This window comes from Pseudopipra pipra, chromosome 4 (assembly GCF_036250125.1).
Source record: "Pseudopipra pipra isolate bDixPip1 chromosome 4, bDixPip1.hap1, whole genome shotgun sequence".
Lineage (NCBI taxonomy): Eukaryota > Metazoa > Chordata > Aves > Passeriformes > Pipridae > Pseudopipra > Pseudopipra pipra.
In genome coordinates this window covers 49,516,502-49,533,557 of record NC_087552.1, presented here as the reverse complement: position 1 = coordinate 49,533,557, position 17,056 = coordinate 49,516,502, and the positions used below count along the sequence as shown (strand labels likewise).

Below are 17,056 nucleotides of genomic sequence, written 5' to 3'. Positions count from 1 at the left end.
GACCTTTGTCCTGCAGACCTTTCTTGCTGACAGTTAAGCACCAGTTTCACTGAAGCATGTTCTAGTGCATTTTCATTTGTTTACTGCCAGCGTGATGATAGCAGCTATTAAATTTATCTGAGTATTAATAACAGCCTGCTCATAATTTTCCCAGAGCCACCTACAGAAAGATTTTATTGAGAAGTGGAAGCCTGGTAGGCAAGCATTATTGGCTCATAAAAATACAATGTCAATTTAGAAACAAGGAAATGATATCACTAATTTAGTATAAGATGCACACAGAAACCAATACTGAAAGCTATGCACTTAAAGTGATTTCTGTTTAAATGAATGATTTGGATTGTTTATGTTGGAAGAAAATATATTGATATCATCTGTAAGACTGACAGGATGGTTGTTATTGTCATCTTTTGAGTGTATATTGATAGGACACCATGGGCAGGAAAACCAGCAGCAATAATTAGTCTTCTTTTAACAGGATCCATTTTTCCAACCACTTGCTCCACACAAATACTACTGTTACTGCCCATTTTCACAGATATCTGGGACGTTGTTACCAAAGCAACACAGAAAGAAATGTTCATCACATTTGAGGCAAAAGTTTTTGTAGGGGCACTAAAGCAATTTTTTTTGCCCAGGCTTATAGGAGTTAACCTCCCAGATAAGATGAAATTATGTGTCTAATGCAGGCCTTTATAGGGCAACACTTTAAAAGGTTACTAGTCTGACCCCTACACACTGAAAAACTCTGTGCACATTTTCTCAGTATTAACATTCCTGAGCCCACAACAGAGGGGCAGGTCTCAGGGAAAGCATAATGCTTTATCATTTAAAAGCACCTTTAGCACCTTTTAAAGGAGGTCACTTGAAATAAATAATCTCTTTGCCTCATTTTCTCATTTTGGTGCAGGCACAGAAACATGGGAGGCTACTGAATAAGGAACATATGAAATACCAGCACAAAATAACCTGTAGTGGCAGTTGTGTGGGCTCTGAATAATTAGGTTGTGTTCCCATCACCTCTTCACAATTTCCCCAGAAGAGTGAGTACCTGTCCTAGAGCCACACCACTGATCTCCACTTTTTGGCAACAGTGAGCCGTTCAGGTCCATTATTCTCAGGCTGGACCTGACAGCCCCTTGGTCTCTTACTGTGTTTTCTGACTCATTTGGATGAGTCCAAACCCCTGATACTGATCTTATCCTTTCGGAGAACAGTGCAACCATGGTACAGGACAGACCTTTGAAAAACAAGTATTTAGTTATGAACTGCTAGGGTGTTGTAAGCCTGAGGTTGGAAACAGGAGGCAAAACCAAAGGGAAAGGTAAGCAGCATGGCTGTGCTGATTTCATGATTTGTAGCCACAAGATAGATGTCCCCACCACCTCCTGCTCTGAGCCGCTCACTGCCTTTCAAGTTCATCTGCCTCCTAAGTGAGCTGATTCATTCTACTAATCCTGCAGAAAAAACAGCCAGTAAAACTCGAAAGTGGAGAGCTTTGTGCTGGGCTTGCAGGAGGAAAGAAGGAAGGAGACAAACTCTCTGGGTAGCAGTCAGTCATTTGATCAGCTCAGCTATAAAATATGGCATGTCCTCTGAGGGAAGACTGTGAGGGCAGAGCTATGTTTCTCTGGCCAGTGCTTGTCAGAATACAGTGTGCTTTCTTTCCCCACTTTGGCTGCTGCTATCACTAACGAGAAAAACCACTTCCCTGCTAGAGCAGCATGCATCACACTTCCTGACCACCCTCCCTGCATCCTGCCCTCCCTGCGTCTTGCCTCACGTACTCAGCCACAGCTGCCTCAAGAGCTCATCACCAGCTCCTGGTTCTGTCCCTAGGAACCTTCCGTCTCCACTCTGCTAAATCAGAAGCCACCCTCTTCATTTCTGGCCTATACAATGCTTTTATATGAAGAAATATAAAGTGTGTGCTTGCTTGTATATACAAAACACAATCTGTACACTTTCGCTAGAAATATGAGTTGAGAAAAAAGCATTTAAAGTATTTAAAGGAGAAATTTGAACGGAAAGGAGATGGTTATTATATAACATATAACCACTCCCAACATCAGAGTACAAGATACGCTGAAGAAAATGCAAAGGAGAAAGGGGAATAACATGAAACAAACATAAAGTGTGAAAAGGATCCTAATTGAAGTTATCTAGCTCTCTAAAATACCGAGGTATTTTGGACCAGAGGTTTTATTTCAGGCACATCTCCATGATTGCTATAGTTTTGCAAAGTGTTTACACACATACACTCCATTGTAAAACACAAAGTATAGAAAGCTGGATTTGCACATGGCTCAGAACCCAGTTATTCACATGGTCCTCAAACACCCTTATGTTGCTTGTGAAATTACTGAGTCTAGGGCTTAACTCTGAATTCCCAGCAGATTCTAGATTCCCTGTCCATTTCTGGGATGCCAAACACTGCTGAAAGCCTGCCCGGTCAACCTGTGTGCCTCATACATAGCTGAACACTTTCAAACCTGTCCCTAAATTGTCTCACATCTCGTTCTATGTGCCTGCATTTGCAGAGGTTGTTTTAGGCTTTTTTCTTTCTGTGTAGGGAGATTGAAATAGATGTCCACTCTCTTACCCATGTTGGTCTCTCGCCTTCCACCGGTGGGGATCATACTGTTCAAGGATAATGTATTCTTCTGACTTCTTTAGAGGTAATCTGAAGGCCCTCTAGCAAAAACATCATAGAGTGCAATAACTCTGGGTTTCTTGGTGTAGTCTTCCAAGGCCTCGGCAGGTAGAGGAGGTAACGGCTTGTTCTTAAACTGCAATTGCCTCTTGTGCTATTGAAAAATAAAAGTATCTTTCATAACTAGTCTTTTCTCTCTACTATTGTTTGCTTAATTCCCTTGCTATTATACTCTCTCAGTAAATAAGAGGAACTCATCATGGTTGTTACTTCCTCTTGTTGGTGCAAAAGCAAAAATTATAATGGAAAGTACAGTGAATAATAAATAAGCTATCTACCTAATGGGGGTGACTTCTACATAGTAGGAATGCTGGGACAACTCCTCAGCTGGTGTTAAAACAGAGCAGTATTAAAGTTACAATGTCTGGAAATTCAGTCCTTTGTCTGGAGAATCAACACAGAGGACACTGCAGACTTTCTGAGCAAGTTATCAGAAACTTAGCAAGTTTTCTTTTGCATCAGGGGAGGTTCTAGCTTAGCACTTAGTTATGATTTGAAGACTCAGATTAATTCAACTTAGATCTAGTAAAACTGAGGTGAACATTTCACATGCCAGCTGAGCAAGGCAAGCTTGCATCTGCCCATCAAGGCAGTCCCACCCTTTCCATCTCTGTGACCCAAACCAAAAAGTAGGAGAAGGAACCACCTTCTTCATGACAGCAAGCTTGGGAAACCTCACCGTGACCCTGTATTTACATCAGTATGAATCTTCAGTTACTTTTACTCTGTAATTTTTATGCGACGAAGTACCTTATGTGCTCAAGAGTTAGTTCCTCCCCTGCTTGCTCTGGTACTGAGCCAGTGTATGTCAAATCAGCTCAATTCTCCCTTTTTACCTCCCAAAACATTTCTTACCCTGCACTTCCAAGTAGGTGCATAGGAAACGTCTGGTTGTGAGGCTGAGTAATGGGTCTCCAGGCCAGTGTCAGGATCCAGGTTCACTTTTGTTCTCTTTGCTCTGCTTTTGACAAACATGAAGCATTTATGTGAATGCGTATCTATAAATATTCACATAAAAATATCCAAGGATATACATGCCTTCCTTCATTAAGGATATGCAGAGTACAGTGTCTTTAAACTTCTGCATATTTCATTCCCACTGAAAATAGAGGGATTTTAAGAAGTCCTTTATGTATAGATATTCTGATTATCATAATCACTGAAAAGATTAAGCATTTCACATACCTTTCTTGCACTGTGCAGCAGCAGCAGAAAACAGACTGGATGGTGTGATCTGTGAACAAGAACATTTTCCATATTTTCCGTGTTTCTGTTTGTTTGTTCACAGAATGTACAGAATTAAGAACTACCATATGTGCTTAGCCCCACTATTAGCTCTGTCTTCCTGTGAAATATCTAGCAAATATTAAGGCTGAATTTGGAGCCACCAAAGACAGCAGAGCTTTCCTACTACCCACTGTCTTCCTTACAATGTCTTAGCAATTATGAGGCCACGTGTATGAGTTAAATCATCTTACTAAATCAGCAAAAATAAAATAAAAAAGAGACTTTGTCAGCCAGATTAGTACTGGTCTGGCTGATCACACCATCCTGCACAAGCTCCATCCAGTGCAATGAGGGGGATGAGAATCTCATCAGGGACAGAAAGTGGAGAACTGTCTGCTTCAGCACTGACATAGTTTTTAGATCATTCAAGCCAAATACAAAATAACACTTGTATGACAAGCTTTTCTTTATTGAAAGGTTTATTACAGGAGACATACTTCATTCAGTTCTTTGAAATAAAACTGTTTTTCTGTTGCTGACATTAATATAATAAATACATTAGCCCAGGTTTAAAGTGCTGACAGATATATGTTTTGCTCTTACATATCAAGTGTCTTATAATCCTGAGAAAAATACACTGGATACATCATCACAGACATCAAACATTTAAAGAGAAACCAATCCAATATATCTTGTATGTGCAGCAGGGAGGATATGATATTAAATAGGTCAGAAGGCATTAAGAAGATTTGAATGAGGTAAATAAATGGTTCACATCTCTCTGGACTTCCGCTACTCAAACTGAGACCTGCTTTCCACAATCTGTGTTCACACAGCAGTTTGAGCCAAGTTGTAGCAGTTATGGTCCCATACTCTTTCCCTCTACACTGTTGTTCATCTCATTTCAACATGAGCAAGACAGGATGCTAAACCAGCAGGTAATCCCTTTCTGCTGGCTCAGCTCCCTGAACTGTCTCACCATCATGCATTGCCATGGGCGGGTGGGAGGGCAACAGCATCAGCAGGACAGGCTCAAGCTCTTGTATGCAATGTACAGTCTCTTAAGAAGCATGAGAGTCAAGGTTGGAGAGACAAGGTTCCTCTCATATTCAGTTGTACTAACAGAAAATAAACTTTATATCCCATTCCAGTGTGTCCTATTTTTCTCTGCCACAGAAATCGTAGTTTGCAGAGGCCTCAGAAAGTTACTTGAAATAGGCTTCCCAAGGTTTCAGAATTTTGCTGCTTTGTATTTCACATATTTCTTTGTGTGGTCCCATTAGTCTCTTCCACTTTATTTGGTTTTGCCTTCTGGCATTTTTGTGTTGTCAATCCCAATGACCTAATCCAGCCTGGAATAAATAGAGTGTCTCTTCTGATGCCTTGTGAAAGTTTTTGCCAGTGCCTGTTACCAACTGAAAAGCCAAGTGTGGTGAGAGTATGCATCCTAGCATTCAAAACATTAAGCAACCTTACTACATGATGAAAATGTAATTATTTTCTCTATTAAAGTATGTAACTTAGCAAATCTTGCACAAATAAAAGAAGTGAAAATGTCAGATATCAGACTGATAAGACCAATTCCAGTTCTTAGTTGGAAGAGACCCGTCTCATAAGTGTTTTGTTTAGGACTGTCTTTAAAGCTGTGGCGCAGTTTCCCTTAGACTGTTGCATCCTGTGATGAACCTATCATGTGGGAAACTGGTGAGCCTACAGTAATCAGAAGACACCATCAGTTTTTTATAGAAGTTCCCACTGACAGCTCTGCAAAATGCAGAAATTTAAAATACCACAGCCAGCTGACAGGGACAATTTTCTTCAAAGAAACCAGGCTTAAAAGATATGGGCAATGCAGTTTATTTGCTGCATAATTTTCCAGTGTATATCAAACTGTCCCTCAGCTGTTTAAAACTGTGTTTCATAAACAGTGAACTCTGTGGGTGAAAAAATTCTTGGGTTTGTTTACTTCAGCCAGTGACATGAAGTTTAATCAATGTTTATGAAGTATTCAGTTATTTGCAAATATGGCATTTGAAAGCTTGTTTGTTTCTTCTAATTGAAACTGAAAGCTAGTCCCATAAGAAGAGAGAAAGTGAAAACACATCCTGGCCTAATACAGTCCCACAACACCCACAGTATGCTTTGGGCTGATAACATTGTCTGTATATGTGGCCAATTCCCACACTTATATACATACTTATATACATACAATCTTCAGTAGTAACTCACTCTAATTGGCAGCTTCGGAGAAGTAGCATCAAAGATAAAAGCAACAAGTTTAGAGATCAATTTTTATAATTTGGATTTTATCATTTTATTATTTCACAGGTTTCTTGATATTTTCTGAATCACTGTTTCTCAAAGCACTACTAACGTTGAAAGTGCTGTAGTCCATGTCTAAGGTTTGCACTCTTCTAGGATGTTTTGCAAGAAACTCTCGCTCTTGCAGTGAGGCAGCACATTAATTGTGTTCAACACTACAAACTCAGCTTCACCCATCAAACCCAGATCTTTGCTGTAACACATGGTGTGCCTCCTGATCTGGTCTGTCAATTTTCAACAGTACTAGAAAAATCAATAATCTGATAGAAAGCCACTGTACAGTTTGCTTCTAAAAACAATTTAAAATACAACCTTTCAGCTTTTCATGTGTGCAAGCTGAGGCTTTGTTTTTTCTGTGAGTTAAGTCTGTGCTGGAGGAAAGAGAGCTTTAGTTCTACCAAACTTTTTACACATGTCTATGCAGTTCCTGCTTTTAAGAACTGTATGTGGAAACATCTGTCAGTATGTAAAAGTAGTAGTTGCTTTGTTGAATCCATCGTACAATGGATTAATATTTGTGTATTCATTTTGAAAGTCAAGACAAGAAGTCTGAACAGAGATCACCTTAGCAGTGCAGAAAACAGGTTTGTATTTTTACAGTAATATTTAAATACTTAAATTGCTAAGTACATTGCTGTTGTACAAAACAAAACTGCAAGATCAAAAATATGCAGCCAAGTTTACTTACAGGTAGAAAGAATCATGTCTGGTTATCTGTTTATATTCAAATGAAAATGGAAACCTCTCTTCATGAGCTGTGCCAGTGAAACAGCCCAAGCTGAGCTCTTTGCTCTGATATGAAACATGGTAAACCACAAGTATTGCTTGACCACACCTACTTACCTTTTATTAAAAAAAAAAAAAGCCCCAGAAGGGGGCCCTAGAAGGAGAAAAAAGTGTCTGCTTTCTAGTAACATTTTACTGCAAAAGAAAAAAAGTTATTAAACTGTTATCATAGGTTCAAGTATTTCTTTTAAAAAAAGGATAAAAGCCACAATAGATGTAAATAACAGCATTTGGTTCTGTTCAGATGGATTTTTGACACCAACATTTGAAAAAAATCGGTAACAATAAGAAGGGGAGGAAGGACTGAAGTTGCTTAAGGGTGAGTGAGCTCATCCAGAAGAAAGGATGGTACAACATTTCAATCTGCCTTTGAATACATCAGGAGTCATCAAGACAGCTGCCTCCAAAGGCATTCTGATCCTTTCTAAAATTAGCCACCTAAGGCTACATTCAACTAAAAAAGTGCATTCACTGATACACTGGGTCCCTCAGAGTTCCTGACATCCTAAGTATCAAATCCAAAAGCAGGTAGGCAGAAATTATACTCAGGTACTGTGAAAAGGCAGGTGAAAGTGTTGGATTCAGAGCACCCACCCCACTGAGAAAACTACTGCCAGAAGTCCACATAGTTAGGGTGTGTTTTATCATACAAAGTAATGATAAATATTTAATTACTTTAAAGAAACAGGCTTAAGGTTCATTGGAAACTATTTATCTTCTGATTTTCCTATGCTTCGTTTGTGTTTTAAGAGAACATTACTTACTACTGTAAAATTCTTCATGATGTATTGTTGAAAGTGTTGGCAACACCATACTTTGCAGGATCTCCATGGTGAAAGTGGGGTTCAAAGGAGTAGTTAGGAAAGGAAAGATGAGCTTGGCTTACATTAAATGTTCCACATCATTTTTTCTACTACATGTAGAAACCCCTAGATTTTCCCTCTTAACAATACATGCTGTTGATATTGATTGGGGAATGGCTTGGACTCAAAAATTTGACAGATTGGACTGCATAGTTGGAATAATCTTCTGAGACTTTGTCATTAAGAAAAAAGAGATAGGCATTTAAACCTTTTCTGACAGTCTGTAACTTTTCAATGGAATACTGTGAGAAAAAGAAAGCACTTCTTCCAAGAGAGAGGAGGCTTCCTCCTTCTGAACATAAAGGTTTAGGCAAAGCAGTGGAGGGATTTAAGCATTTCCAAAACTGATTACAGAAATACTCAAATGCAAAAATGATAGAATGCATTAAGCTAACTATAGTTACCTTTAATAATTCAATTGGAAATAAAGTCCACCATACTCCTCTCTGATTACTTGCAAAAGAAATTACAAAGGTTTTGTGCAATATATTTCCTATTATACATGGCACAAGAGTAGAAGTAGCAAAAGAAAAAGAAAGTGTAATAAAGCTACTCAGGAGGTAGCTACAGCAAAACTGGAGTGTAAATACTCCTCATATCCACTTGCACAAAGTCAGATTAACTGAAACAGGCTTCAGCAAGGCTGTGGAGACACTGGCTTCTAGCAGAGGGGACATGGCAGGTAACTTCTAAAGAAAGTTCAGGCATTTCTGCACTTAACATTTCACTATGGCCAAATTAATTTAAATATATATCCATTCTACCATTTATGTATTTAGTATAGAGTGTGTATACACAGAGAAATATACACATACATGGATTATCATAACACTATAATCATGTGAAAAATTAGTTTGACTTATGATGTACTGACAGTAAATTATTTGCTACAAATTAATTGGTCCCAAACAATAGTTAACATTCAGTTTATTTACATGTGTAGTATGACATTTTTTTGTTATGAACAGAAGGGTTAGATCACTCTATGTACAGATGACAGAAGAGTTCTCCTTAAACACACTTGAAAATTTACTTTGTTTCATTTACAATCCCACATATAGAGTTGTGTATTCAAGTGAGGGTAGGTCAAATTTCAAGACAACCCCCCCCACTTTATATAAATAAATGCATTGAATTTATATATTTACATTACATACAGCATATAAATTATTTTATAATTAATTCAAAACTTGGTACTATGGTACACTGACAGCCAGTTGTGCTGAGTCTTGGACTTAGTTTTCATTAGTGACATCAAGACTAACCATGGGAGGTCTCTGGTTCACCAAACAGCTTAGAATGACTTTGGAATATCACGGCTCAGTTCTGAAGCAAGGCTTTTAGAGTGTTACACTAAACTGAAGACTGTGCTGGCAACAACCTACTATGTGCAAATGAAAGAGACATGTTTTATCTTCTTGATGTGCTATAAAACACCCATCAACTGAGAAAAATAATGTTTCTGGAGAATCTCTGGAAATTTTTCAATGTCAGTAAATAGTAATTTATGGATACCTTCCATTTTTAAGCATGCAAATCACTACTAATACTACTGTCTGTGTAAAGAGAAACTCAGAAACGTGGACTGTATGTACATGAAACCTACCCACTAAATGCAAGTGAGGCTCCTGACCTTTGGTCACATTGTCTCCCTCCATGAAGAGTTCAACTTGCCAGCTAAGCAATGCTGACTTTTCAGAGAAAATATAGAGATTGTTAATATTGCTGAAGACACTGTGCTCATTTCCCAACATCATGTAAAACTCTCCTTTGTGCTTGAGTGGATTAGATGTTACAGGTTCCCCACATTGTTTAGCGACACCCAGCAGCTTACAGGATCAAGCTCTTTAAAAGAAATTATGTAGCCCCATCTCTGGAAAGTGGTTTTTTTCTGTCCTTATGCTGCTGTTGTCTTTCTTCAGAAAGCATCTTCCCCCTCTGCAATCTCAATGATCGCACGAAGCAACTCTTCAAAAGTCGGGCGTCCCTCTGGTTTCTAAAAATAAAAAGCATGCACAGCTGTGATCAGAAATCAAAAAAGTTTTGTTGATTTTGATAGAATATTGGTCATGATATCATTCTGTGGCAATGAATTTACCATTTCATTAGATATGAAATGCAAAAATATTTCCTTGTCTGGATTTTGGATCTGCCACCTAATCTCAGTAAGCAACACCTTTTCTTTATGCTTTGAAAAAGCATAAATAGGTCTTGCTGGACTACTCTTCATATAGTTTATTATTTTGCATAGTTCTACACCTTTTTAATTTTTGTTCCCCATCCCCACCTTCCCCCAATGAACAGCTCTAATCTTTCTCTATGCAAGTTTTTTATGCTCCTAAGAACTTTGAGTGTCATTCTCTGATGCCTCATTTACATCAATTTTATTTTTAGACCTCCGAAATGAGACCGTGTCACAGACTTACACAAAAGTATCTTTCATTTACTCTATTTTCCATACAGTTCCTCAGTGTGTTTTATCATCCTGTTTGTTTTGTTTATTTAAATATTGAATCACCATCCCTGGAAGTATTTAAAAGACATGTAGATGTAGCACTTACGGACATGGTTTAATGGTGGACTTGGCAGTTCTGAGTTAATGGTTGGACTTGGTGCTCTTTTTCAAGCTAAATGGTTCTATGATTCTAGGATTGTGGCAATTCACTGAGGTAATCTCTTTGCTGACTTCAGGAGCAGCTAGACAGACAACAGTGGCCAGCTGGATGATAAAAGAAGAAGAATAAAATACTAAAGCAAAAATATTATGGTCCTGAACCAGCCAGAGCTAAGATTAGTGTGTGTGAAAAGAAAGACAAGGTCAAGCTGGAAAGCCGCTTGAGGCATGATTGTTCTTTGTGACCGAAAGCAGTCACATGCACATGTGCTGATAAAGAAACATCTGGCATGGCTTGATAGCTTGGACCACAATGTTTGCTTTAGTATTTTATTCTTCTTCTTTCATCATCCAGTTAGCCTGTCTGGCTGCTCCTGCAGTCAGCGAAGAGATTACCTCAGTGTATTGCCACAATCCTAGAAGCTGACCTCCCTGACACAGTTAATTTCACATCTCCTGAGGGCCTGGATAGCTTGCACTTTTCCTCCATTTAGTTACATTTAGATTTGTATCACCTGATGAATTTTAAAGCCTGAGTATTCATTTCAGTCTACAAACCATTAATAAATTTATTAAATGAGGACTGAGGTACCTACAGTTAGTCATATTTCATAAGAAAGATTGACAGAATCTTGCCATTACTTGTGCTCTGTTGGTGATTTGCAAAGATCCTTTCTGTCCCACATAATCACTGCTTAGATTTTAATGTTAATAACCCTTTCTGAAATGAACAAATTTTCAACCAATTTGTGGATGTTCATATAAGTCCTATAAATACATTCAAAGAGCATTAACAATAATAATAAAAGCATTAGCAATAAATTATCATTGTTTTGCTAGTAATTTATTATTCCATTTCAAGCTGGTTACCAAGTACAAACAAAATGTAATGCTTTTTTGAATCACAGACATGTCTGTCATTCCACAACTCTCTAGGGCACTGTTGCTTTTAATGTATTTTTTGCTGTGTAAACCAACTGGTTTGTAAGTTTTAGATCTCCACCAGTTGGTATGGTAAGTAATTGCTCTCTATTCCAGCACCTTCTTCTCCAAGACAAGTGTCAGAGAGTATGTCATCTTGATTATTTGAAAAGAGCATTTTTTCCACAGCTGACCCTGTGGCAAGGACTAACTGGAAATAAATCACAGAATGGATAAGGTTGGAAGAGACCACAGTAGGGTCTTATGATCCAACCTCCCTGCTCAAGCAGGGCCATCCTAGAGCACATTGCGCAGGATTGTGTCCAGATGGCTCTTGAATATCTCCAGTGAGGGAGACTCTGCAACCTCTCTGGGGAATCTCTTCCAGTGCACGGTCACCCACACAGTAAAGTTGTTCTTCCTCATATTCAGGTGGAAGTTCCTGTGCACCAGTTTCTGTTCACTGCCTCTTGCCCTTTTGCTTGGCACCACTGACCAGAGTCTGGCTCCATCCTCTTGGTATCCTCCTTTCAGATACTTATAGACATTGATGAGGTCCCCTCTGATGTCTCTTCTCAAGAGTGAACAGTCCCAGCTCCCTCAGCCTTTCCTTTTAAAAGAGATGCACCAGTCTCTTAATCATCTTTGTCACAGTCCACTGGACCTGCTCCAGGAGCTCCACGTCTCTCTTGCCTTGAGGAGCCCAGAACTGGACACAGCACTCCAGATGTAGCCTCACCAGGGCTGAGTAGAGGGGTAGGATCACCTCCCTTAACCTGCTGGCAATACCCTTCTGAATGTACCCCACAATCCCACTGGCCTTCTTGGCTGCAAGGGCCACTGCTGGCTCATGGACAGCTTGTTGTCCACCAGGACACCTAGGTCCTTCTCTGCAGAGCTGCTTTCCAGCAATTCAGCCCCCAAGCTGTACTCATGCATGGAGTTATTTTTCCTCAGGTGCACAACCCTGCACTTGCCTTTGTTGAATTATGTAGCTCTCTACACTCTTGGTTTCCTTGATTACTCTCTCAAAAATAGAGACAGCCCATTAAATGCACCTATCTTCTTAGAGATTTTCTGTTTCAATACTACAAAAGTTGTTCCATTCTAATTTAGTTTCTAAAGTATTAAATTTGAGTTAGCTGCCCCTTTGACTTCTGTGAAAATTGTACATTCAGTATCTTTCTGGGTTAGGAAAATTAATAGTAGAGTATATTTTTATCTTTCCTTATAAACGTTGGAATTTGTATTTACATTCAACTGCAAGTTAATCTTTACTTCCTACAGAATTCATAATCAGGTAATGAAGTATTCCTTTAAAAATATTTTCAGTCATTCTAACTTGGTTCTGTAATGACTAATAAACTGAGGCAATACAAAATCAGATTCTCCACCTCTGGGCCTTTCTGACCTTACTTTTTTTGGTACCACTATTTGAATGCAGATATAATTGCAATCAGCATAGATTTAGCAATTATTTAATTTTGTTACTAAATGCCTTTGCATACTTAATCTGACAGTTCATTTATTTCATAAAAATGTCTTCAGTGTTTTTTCTTATCACAGTTCTAGTTCATCTGCAAACCAGGAGGAGATCTTTGTCTTATGAATAAACACATGAACAGCTCAGAGAGCTGGATACACTCAGAATGCTGCTTTAGAGAAGATTAACTACTGTTGCTAGATTGACCTTTATTTCAATTCAAAGACAAAAAAATCAAAAAGTATATACCTCCTGCCAGCACATCATCATCATTTCATACACCGGCTTACAGGCTAGTTTGGGCCGATACAAACGATGTCCTTGGCTAACCATTGTTACCACTTCATAGTTGGAGCTTTTTTCAAAGGGCATTTTTCCTTCTGTAAATACTTCCCACATTAAAACACCTGGAAAAAAATTAAAGAAAATAAGAAAAGTCTTAAACATATGTGTATATTTTGAGCCCTGGACTTAGGATTTCTGATAGATAAAAAGTTTGAGATCCATATTCTAGAAACTGTTCACATCTGTCATCACTGAAAATGCCTTATTCTAGTAGCATGGTTTTTAATAAATAACAGTACTAAAGGTGTCTGTGGAACTTTATCTGATCGTAAAACCATAGCAAATGGTTTCTCTCAGCTTCTTCTCAGTTGTCTGATTCCTTCCCAATAACTGGAGTTTAACGGCTATAGATAAAATATAAAACTAGTGCTTTCTCTCCATGATGAAACATTTCTTACCAAACGACCAGACATCTGACTTGCTGCTGAATCGGCTGTAATTAAAAACTTCTGGGGGGCACCATTTCACAGGAAATTTAGCCCCTGAAGAGCTTGTGTATTGGTCATCAAGGACATACCTAAAAAAAAAAAAAAAGAAAAAGGCAGACATATCCTTCAGTCAGCCTCCAAATCTGCAAAAAACCCTGAGATGAGCTCAACTGCTTAGAGCATGGTGCTAATAATACCAAGGTGAGGGGTTCAATCCCCCTACAGGCCATTCACTTCAGAGCTGGAGTCGATGATCCCTGTCTGAATCCCTTCCAATTCAGAATATTCTGTGGCTCTGTGAAATTATAATTTAGTTTTGGATTGGAATATTAGAAGCTCACATTGCCACCTAATGGCCATGACTGTTAGCATCACACGATAAAAATAGCTTCCCTGGGGCAGTACTAAGGCTTAAGTCAAGACACAGTTCATTTTTCATATTACCTCAGAATCCTTTCTTGTGATTTATTAGCTACACAGGTCTAAGCTGCCTGCAATTTAAACATCTGTATTACGAGAGAAAATGAGGCAGAAGCAGAAATTTCTTTTTCTTTTTTTCGTCAGCCAGTGTGAGTTCAGATGTCAGGGGACTTGCAAGGTCGGCACCACAGAGAGGTGGCAAAAGCCAAGAGCATGGTCAAACCATGGTGCTTTAACACCTTTCTTGGAAGAGTGCTCCCCACCACTGCCTCACCCACATCACCCTCACCGGTGCCAATAAGGGCAGGAAATTAGCCTCCCCTCCAGATCTCAGCACCTCCCAGCCCTTCAGCTAGCACAATGCAACTCTGAACCATCTACCCCAAGAGGATCTACCCCAATAGCCTCTTACTAATATTTATTTACCAAAATGCAGATTAACCATTATTTCTGCTGTAAGTTTGATAAAAGCTCTAATATGCCTTTTTTAAAATGAGTAGGGAAATCAGCGCATGATCACCTAAAAAACAAGCTTTAAAGACATTGGGAAAAAGAAAAAAAAACACCAAAGGTTGTTCCCTAGAGAGGTCAAAAAAATCATTTTTGCAAGTAATTTTGCTCAGCCTATGTTGCCATTGGGCTAAATACAAGGATTAGGTGAATTTTTCCAAATTCCCATAAATATGTTGGCACACTCAGACATACCTTGTCATTCCAAAATCTGACACTTTGACCACTCCTGAGTCACTCACTAAGCAGTTCCTGGCAGCCTGCAAAGGGAATGGTTAGAGTGGGATGAAAACTTACAGTCTTTTGCAGACAAATTACAACAATATTTGTCCTCACTGCAGTTCACACATTTACCGAGTTCAGTGGTGTATTTTCATTATAAAAACTACATGTGCATCTCCACTTGATAGTACTATTTTGACAACTAGACCATTTTGTAAAAAATCACCAGAAAAAAAATTATTGCCTCAAGGGATTCATGAGTGGTGAAAATGGCATCAATACAGAACAGAGGCTATAACATTAGCACAAATACCTACTAAGTCTTTATAAAAATTTCAGACAGATTTTATTCCATTTTCTTGGGAGAGAAAAATGTGTCATCATTTTCTGCACAGAGCAGTTTTAGAGACTTGCTTAGACCCTAAAGAGCCAACTTCAGCCACTTAGAACTTTCTGCAAGAACAAAAGTAGTTGTTTACAAACAGGCTGTTTCAAAAAGGAATAGTAAAGTTCAAAAATAAAAATTTCAAAGAGGAGTATATTGCTTAATGTGATGTTACCAGGTCTCTGTGGATAAAGCTGTTTCTCTCCAAGTACTCCATTCCCTCACATACATCTTGGCACATAGTGAGCAGGATGTCTTTACTCAAAACTCCCCGTTTTTGTCTCAGGTAATTGAGAAGGCAGCCATGCTCCATGAACTCAGTCACGATGTAAATGGGTCTCTGTTGTGTGCACACACCATACAGCTGAACTAATTTAGGATGTGTTAACTTCCTGAAAAGATTGAGATCATGTCATTATTACTTCCTCCACACAGTGCTAGCTCTCCACCCCACAAAACTGCAAAAATACCACCTACCCCAAGTGTTTTATTTATAATCAGTATCTGGCATCAGAGACCTAGAACTGGAAATAAAAGAGCCAAGCACACAACTCACATCATTACTTTAGCTTCTTCAATGAAATCCTCTTCGTACATTGCCCCTTCCCGTATTGCCTTGATGGCCACTTTATACTGTGCCCTCCATTTCCCAAGGCGCACGACTCCGAACAGACCACTCCCCAGTTCTCTCATGAAAGTCAGTTCCGAGGGATTAATTTCCCATTTTTCTATTAAAAAAACCAAGGAACAGCTAAGGAACTGGTAGGTGATAAGGAAGAGGAAAGGGAAACTGGATTAACAGCAAATTAAGGATTTTAGGGAGAACATGTTAGAATTAACTTGAAAACCAAACACTCCTATACCTCACAAAACAAACAAACTTTTAGGTAGACATGACATTTAAGCAACTTCTGACCAACACAGAAGTCAAAATTCAAACTTTCCCGAGGCCAGCAATTACATTCTGATATTTTCAGTCGATTTCAACAAACTGCCACCATAGAAAATTGTGCCAAAGTGTAGAAGCTGCTCACATCTGATGTGGCACATTTAAAAAGAGCTTATTGCAAACTTACATTTTAAAAAATTAACCCCTCCACAAAGATCAAAGGTCCAAGATGGAGTCAGAAGCCTGGAGGCTAATGAAGGAAGTAAAGGCACAACTCTTTAATCAGACAGAGCTCAAGGTATCCACAAAAGCATGGAGGAAATTACCGAATTCCCCTGGAGCACCAGTGACACGCTCTGCCTCTCCTCACTGCTCCCCTTGGCACCACACACCTACAACCAGCTGTGCTGCCTTTGCATACTGATACTCCATGCAAGGGCTCAAAGATACACCTGGACCAGTATAAGTTAGTATAGCCAATCACAGTACAAGAATTGGACCTTTTCAAAATGTTTAGAAAATATTTTAGCATCTTAACATAAAATCACAGAAACTCTTAACATAAAATCATTAGAAAAAAATATGTGTAGGTGAATACAACACGCAATCACCATAGCTGAATCCTGCCGTTGTTGGTGCTGTCGTCTTCTTTGGGGTCACTGGGTAACGCAGCCTGGTAACAAGACCTGAGGTTCAATGATAAGACACAGTTTACTTCTGAAATAGTGCCAGGCAGCAACTCAGCCACTTGTTCACTGCAGACTCCAACACTGATTAACAGTCAGCTTATTGTTATATACAGCTTTGACCGTATTTTCTGTTATTGCATTGTCTTGATTCTAAGTGGCTGTGAGAATTACACAAGCCCTCACTACATCTAACTTGTTGCATCTTCTTTACTGGTGAGAGATGGATATGGATATATGCA

At 38.9% G+C, this 17,056-nt stretch overlaps 1 protein-coding gene across 7 annotated transcripts in view; it reads right to left on the bottom strand.

Annotated features, from left to right (window-relative positions):
• Positions 1-8,821: 8,821 nt before the first annotated feature.
• Positions 8,822-17,056, bottom strand: part of TEC (tec protein tyrosine kinase) — a 45,754-nt gene continuing 37,519 nt past the window's right edge. For all 7 annotated transcript variants that reach the window (XM_064652877.1, XM_064652880.1, XM_064652881.1 and 4 more), the window contains 7 exons: positions 16,740-16,814; positions 15,796-15,967; positions 15,415-15,631; positions 14,828-14,892; positions 13,673-13,791; positions 13,179-13,336; positions 8,822-9,907 (listed from right to left, as the gene is read on the bottom strand). In XM_064652877.1, coding sequence (XP_064508947.1) covers positions 9,830-9,907; positions 13,179-13,336; positions 13,673-13,791; positions 14,828-14,892; positions 15,415-15,631; positions 15,796-15,967; positions 16,740-16,814 — 884 coding nt within the window. In that variant the 3' untranslated portion in view covers positions 8,822-9,829. The remainder of the gene's footprint in view (positions 9,908-13,178; positions 13,337-13,672; positions 13,792-14,827; positions 14,893-15,414; positions 15,632-15,795; positions 15,968-16,739; positions 16,815-17,056) is intronic.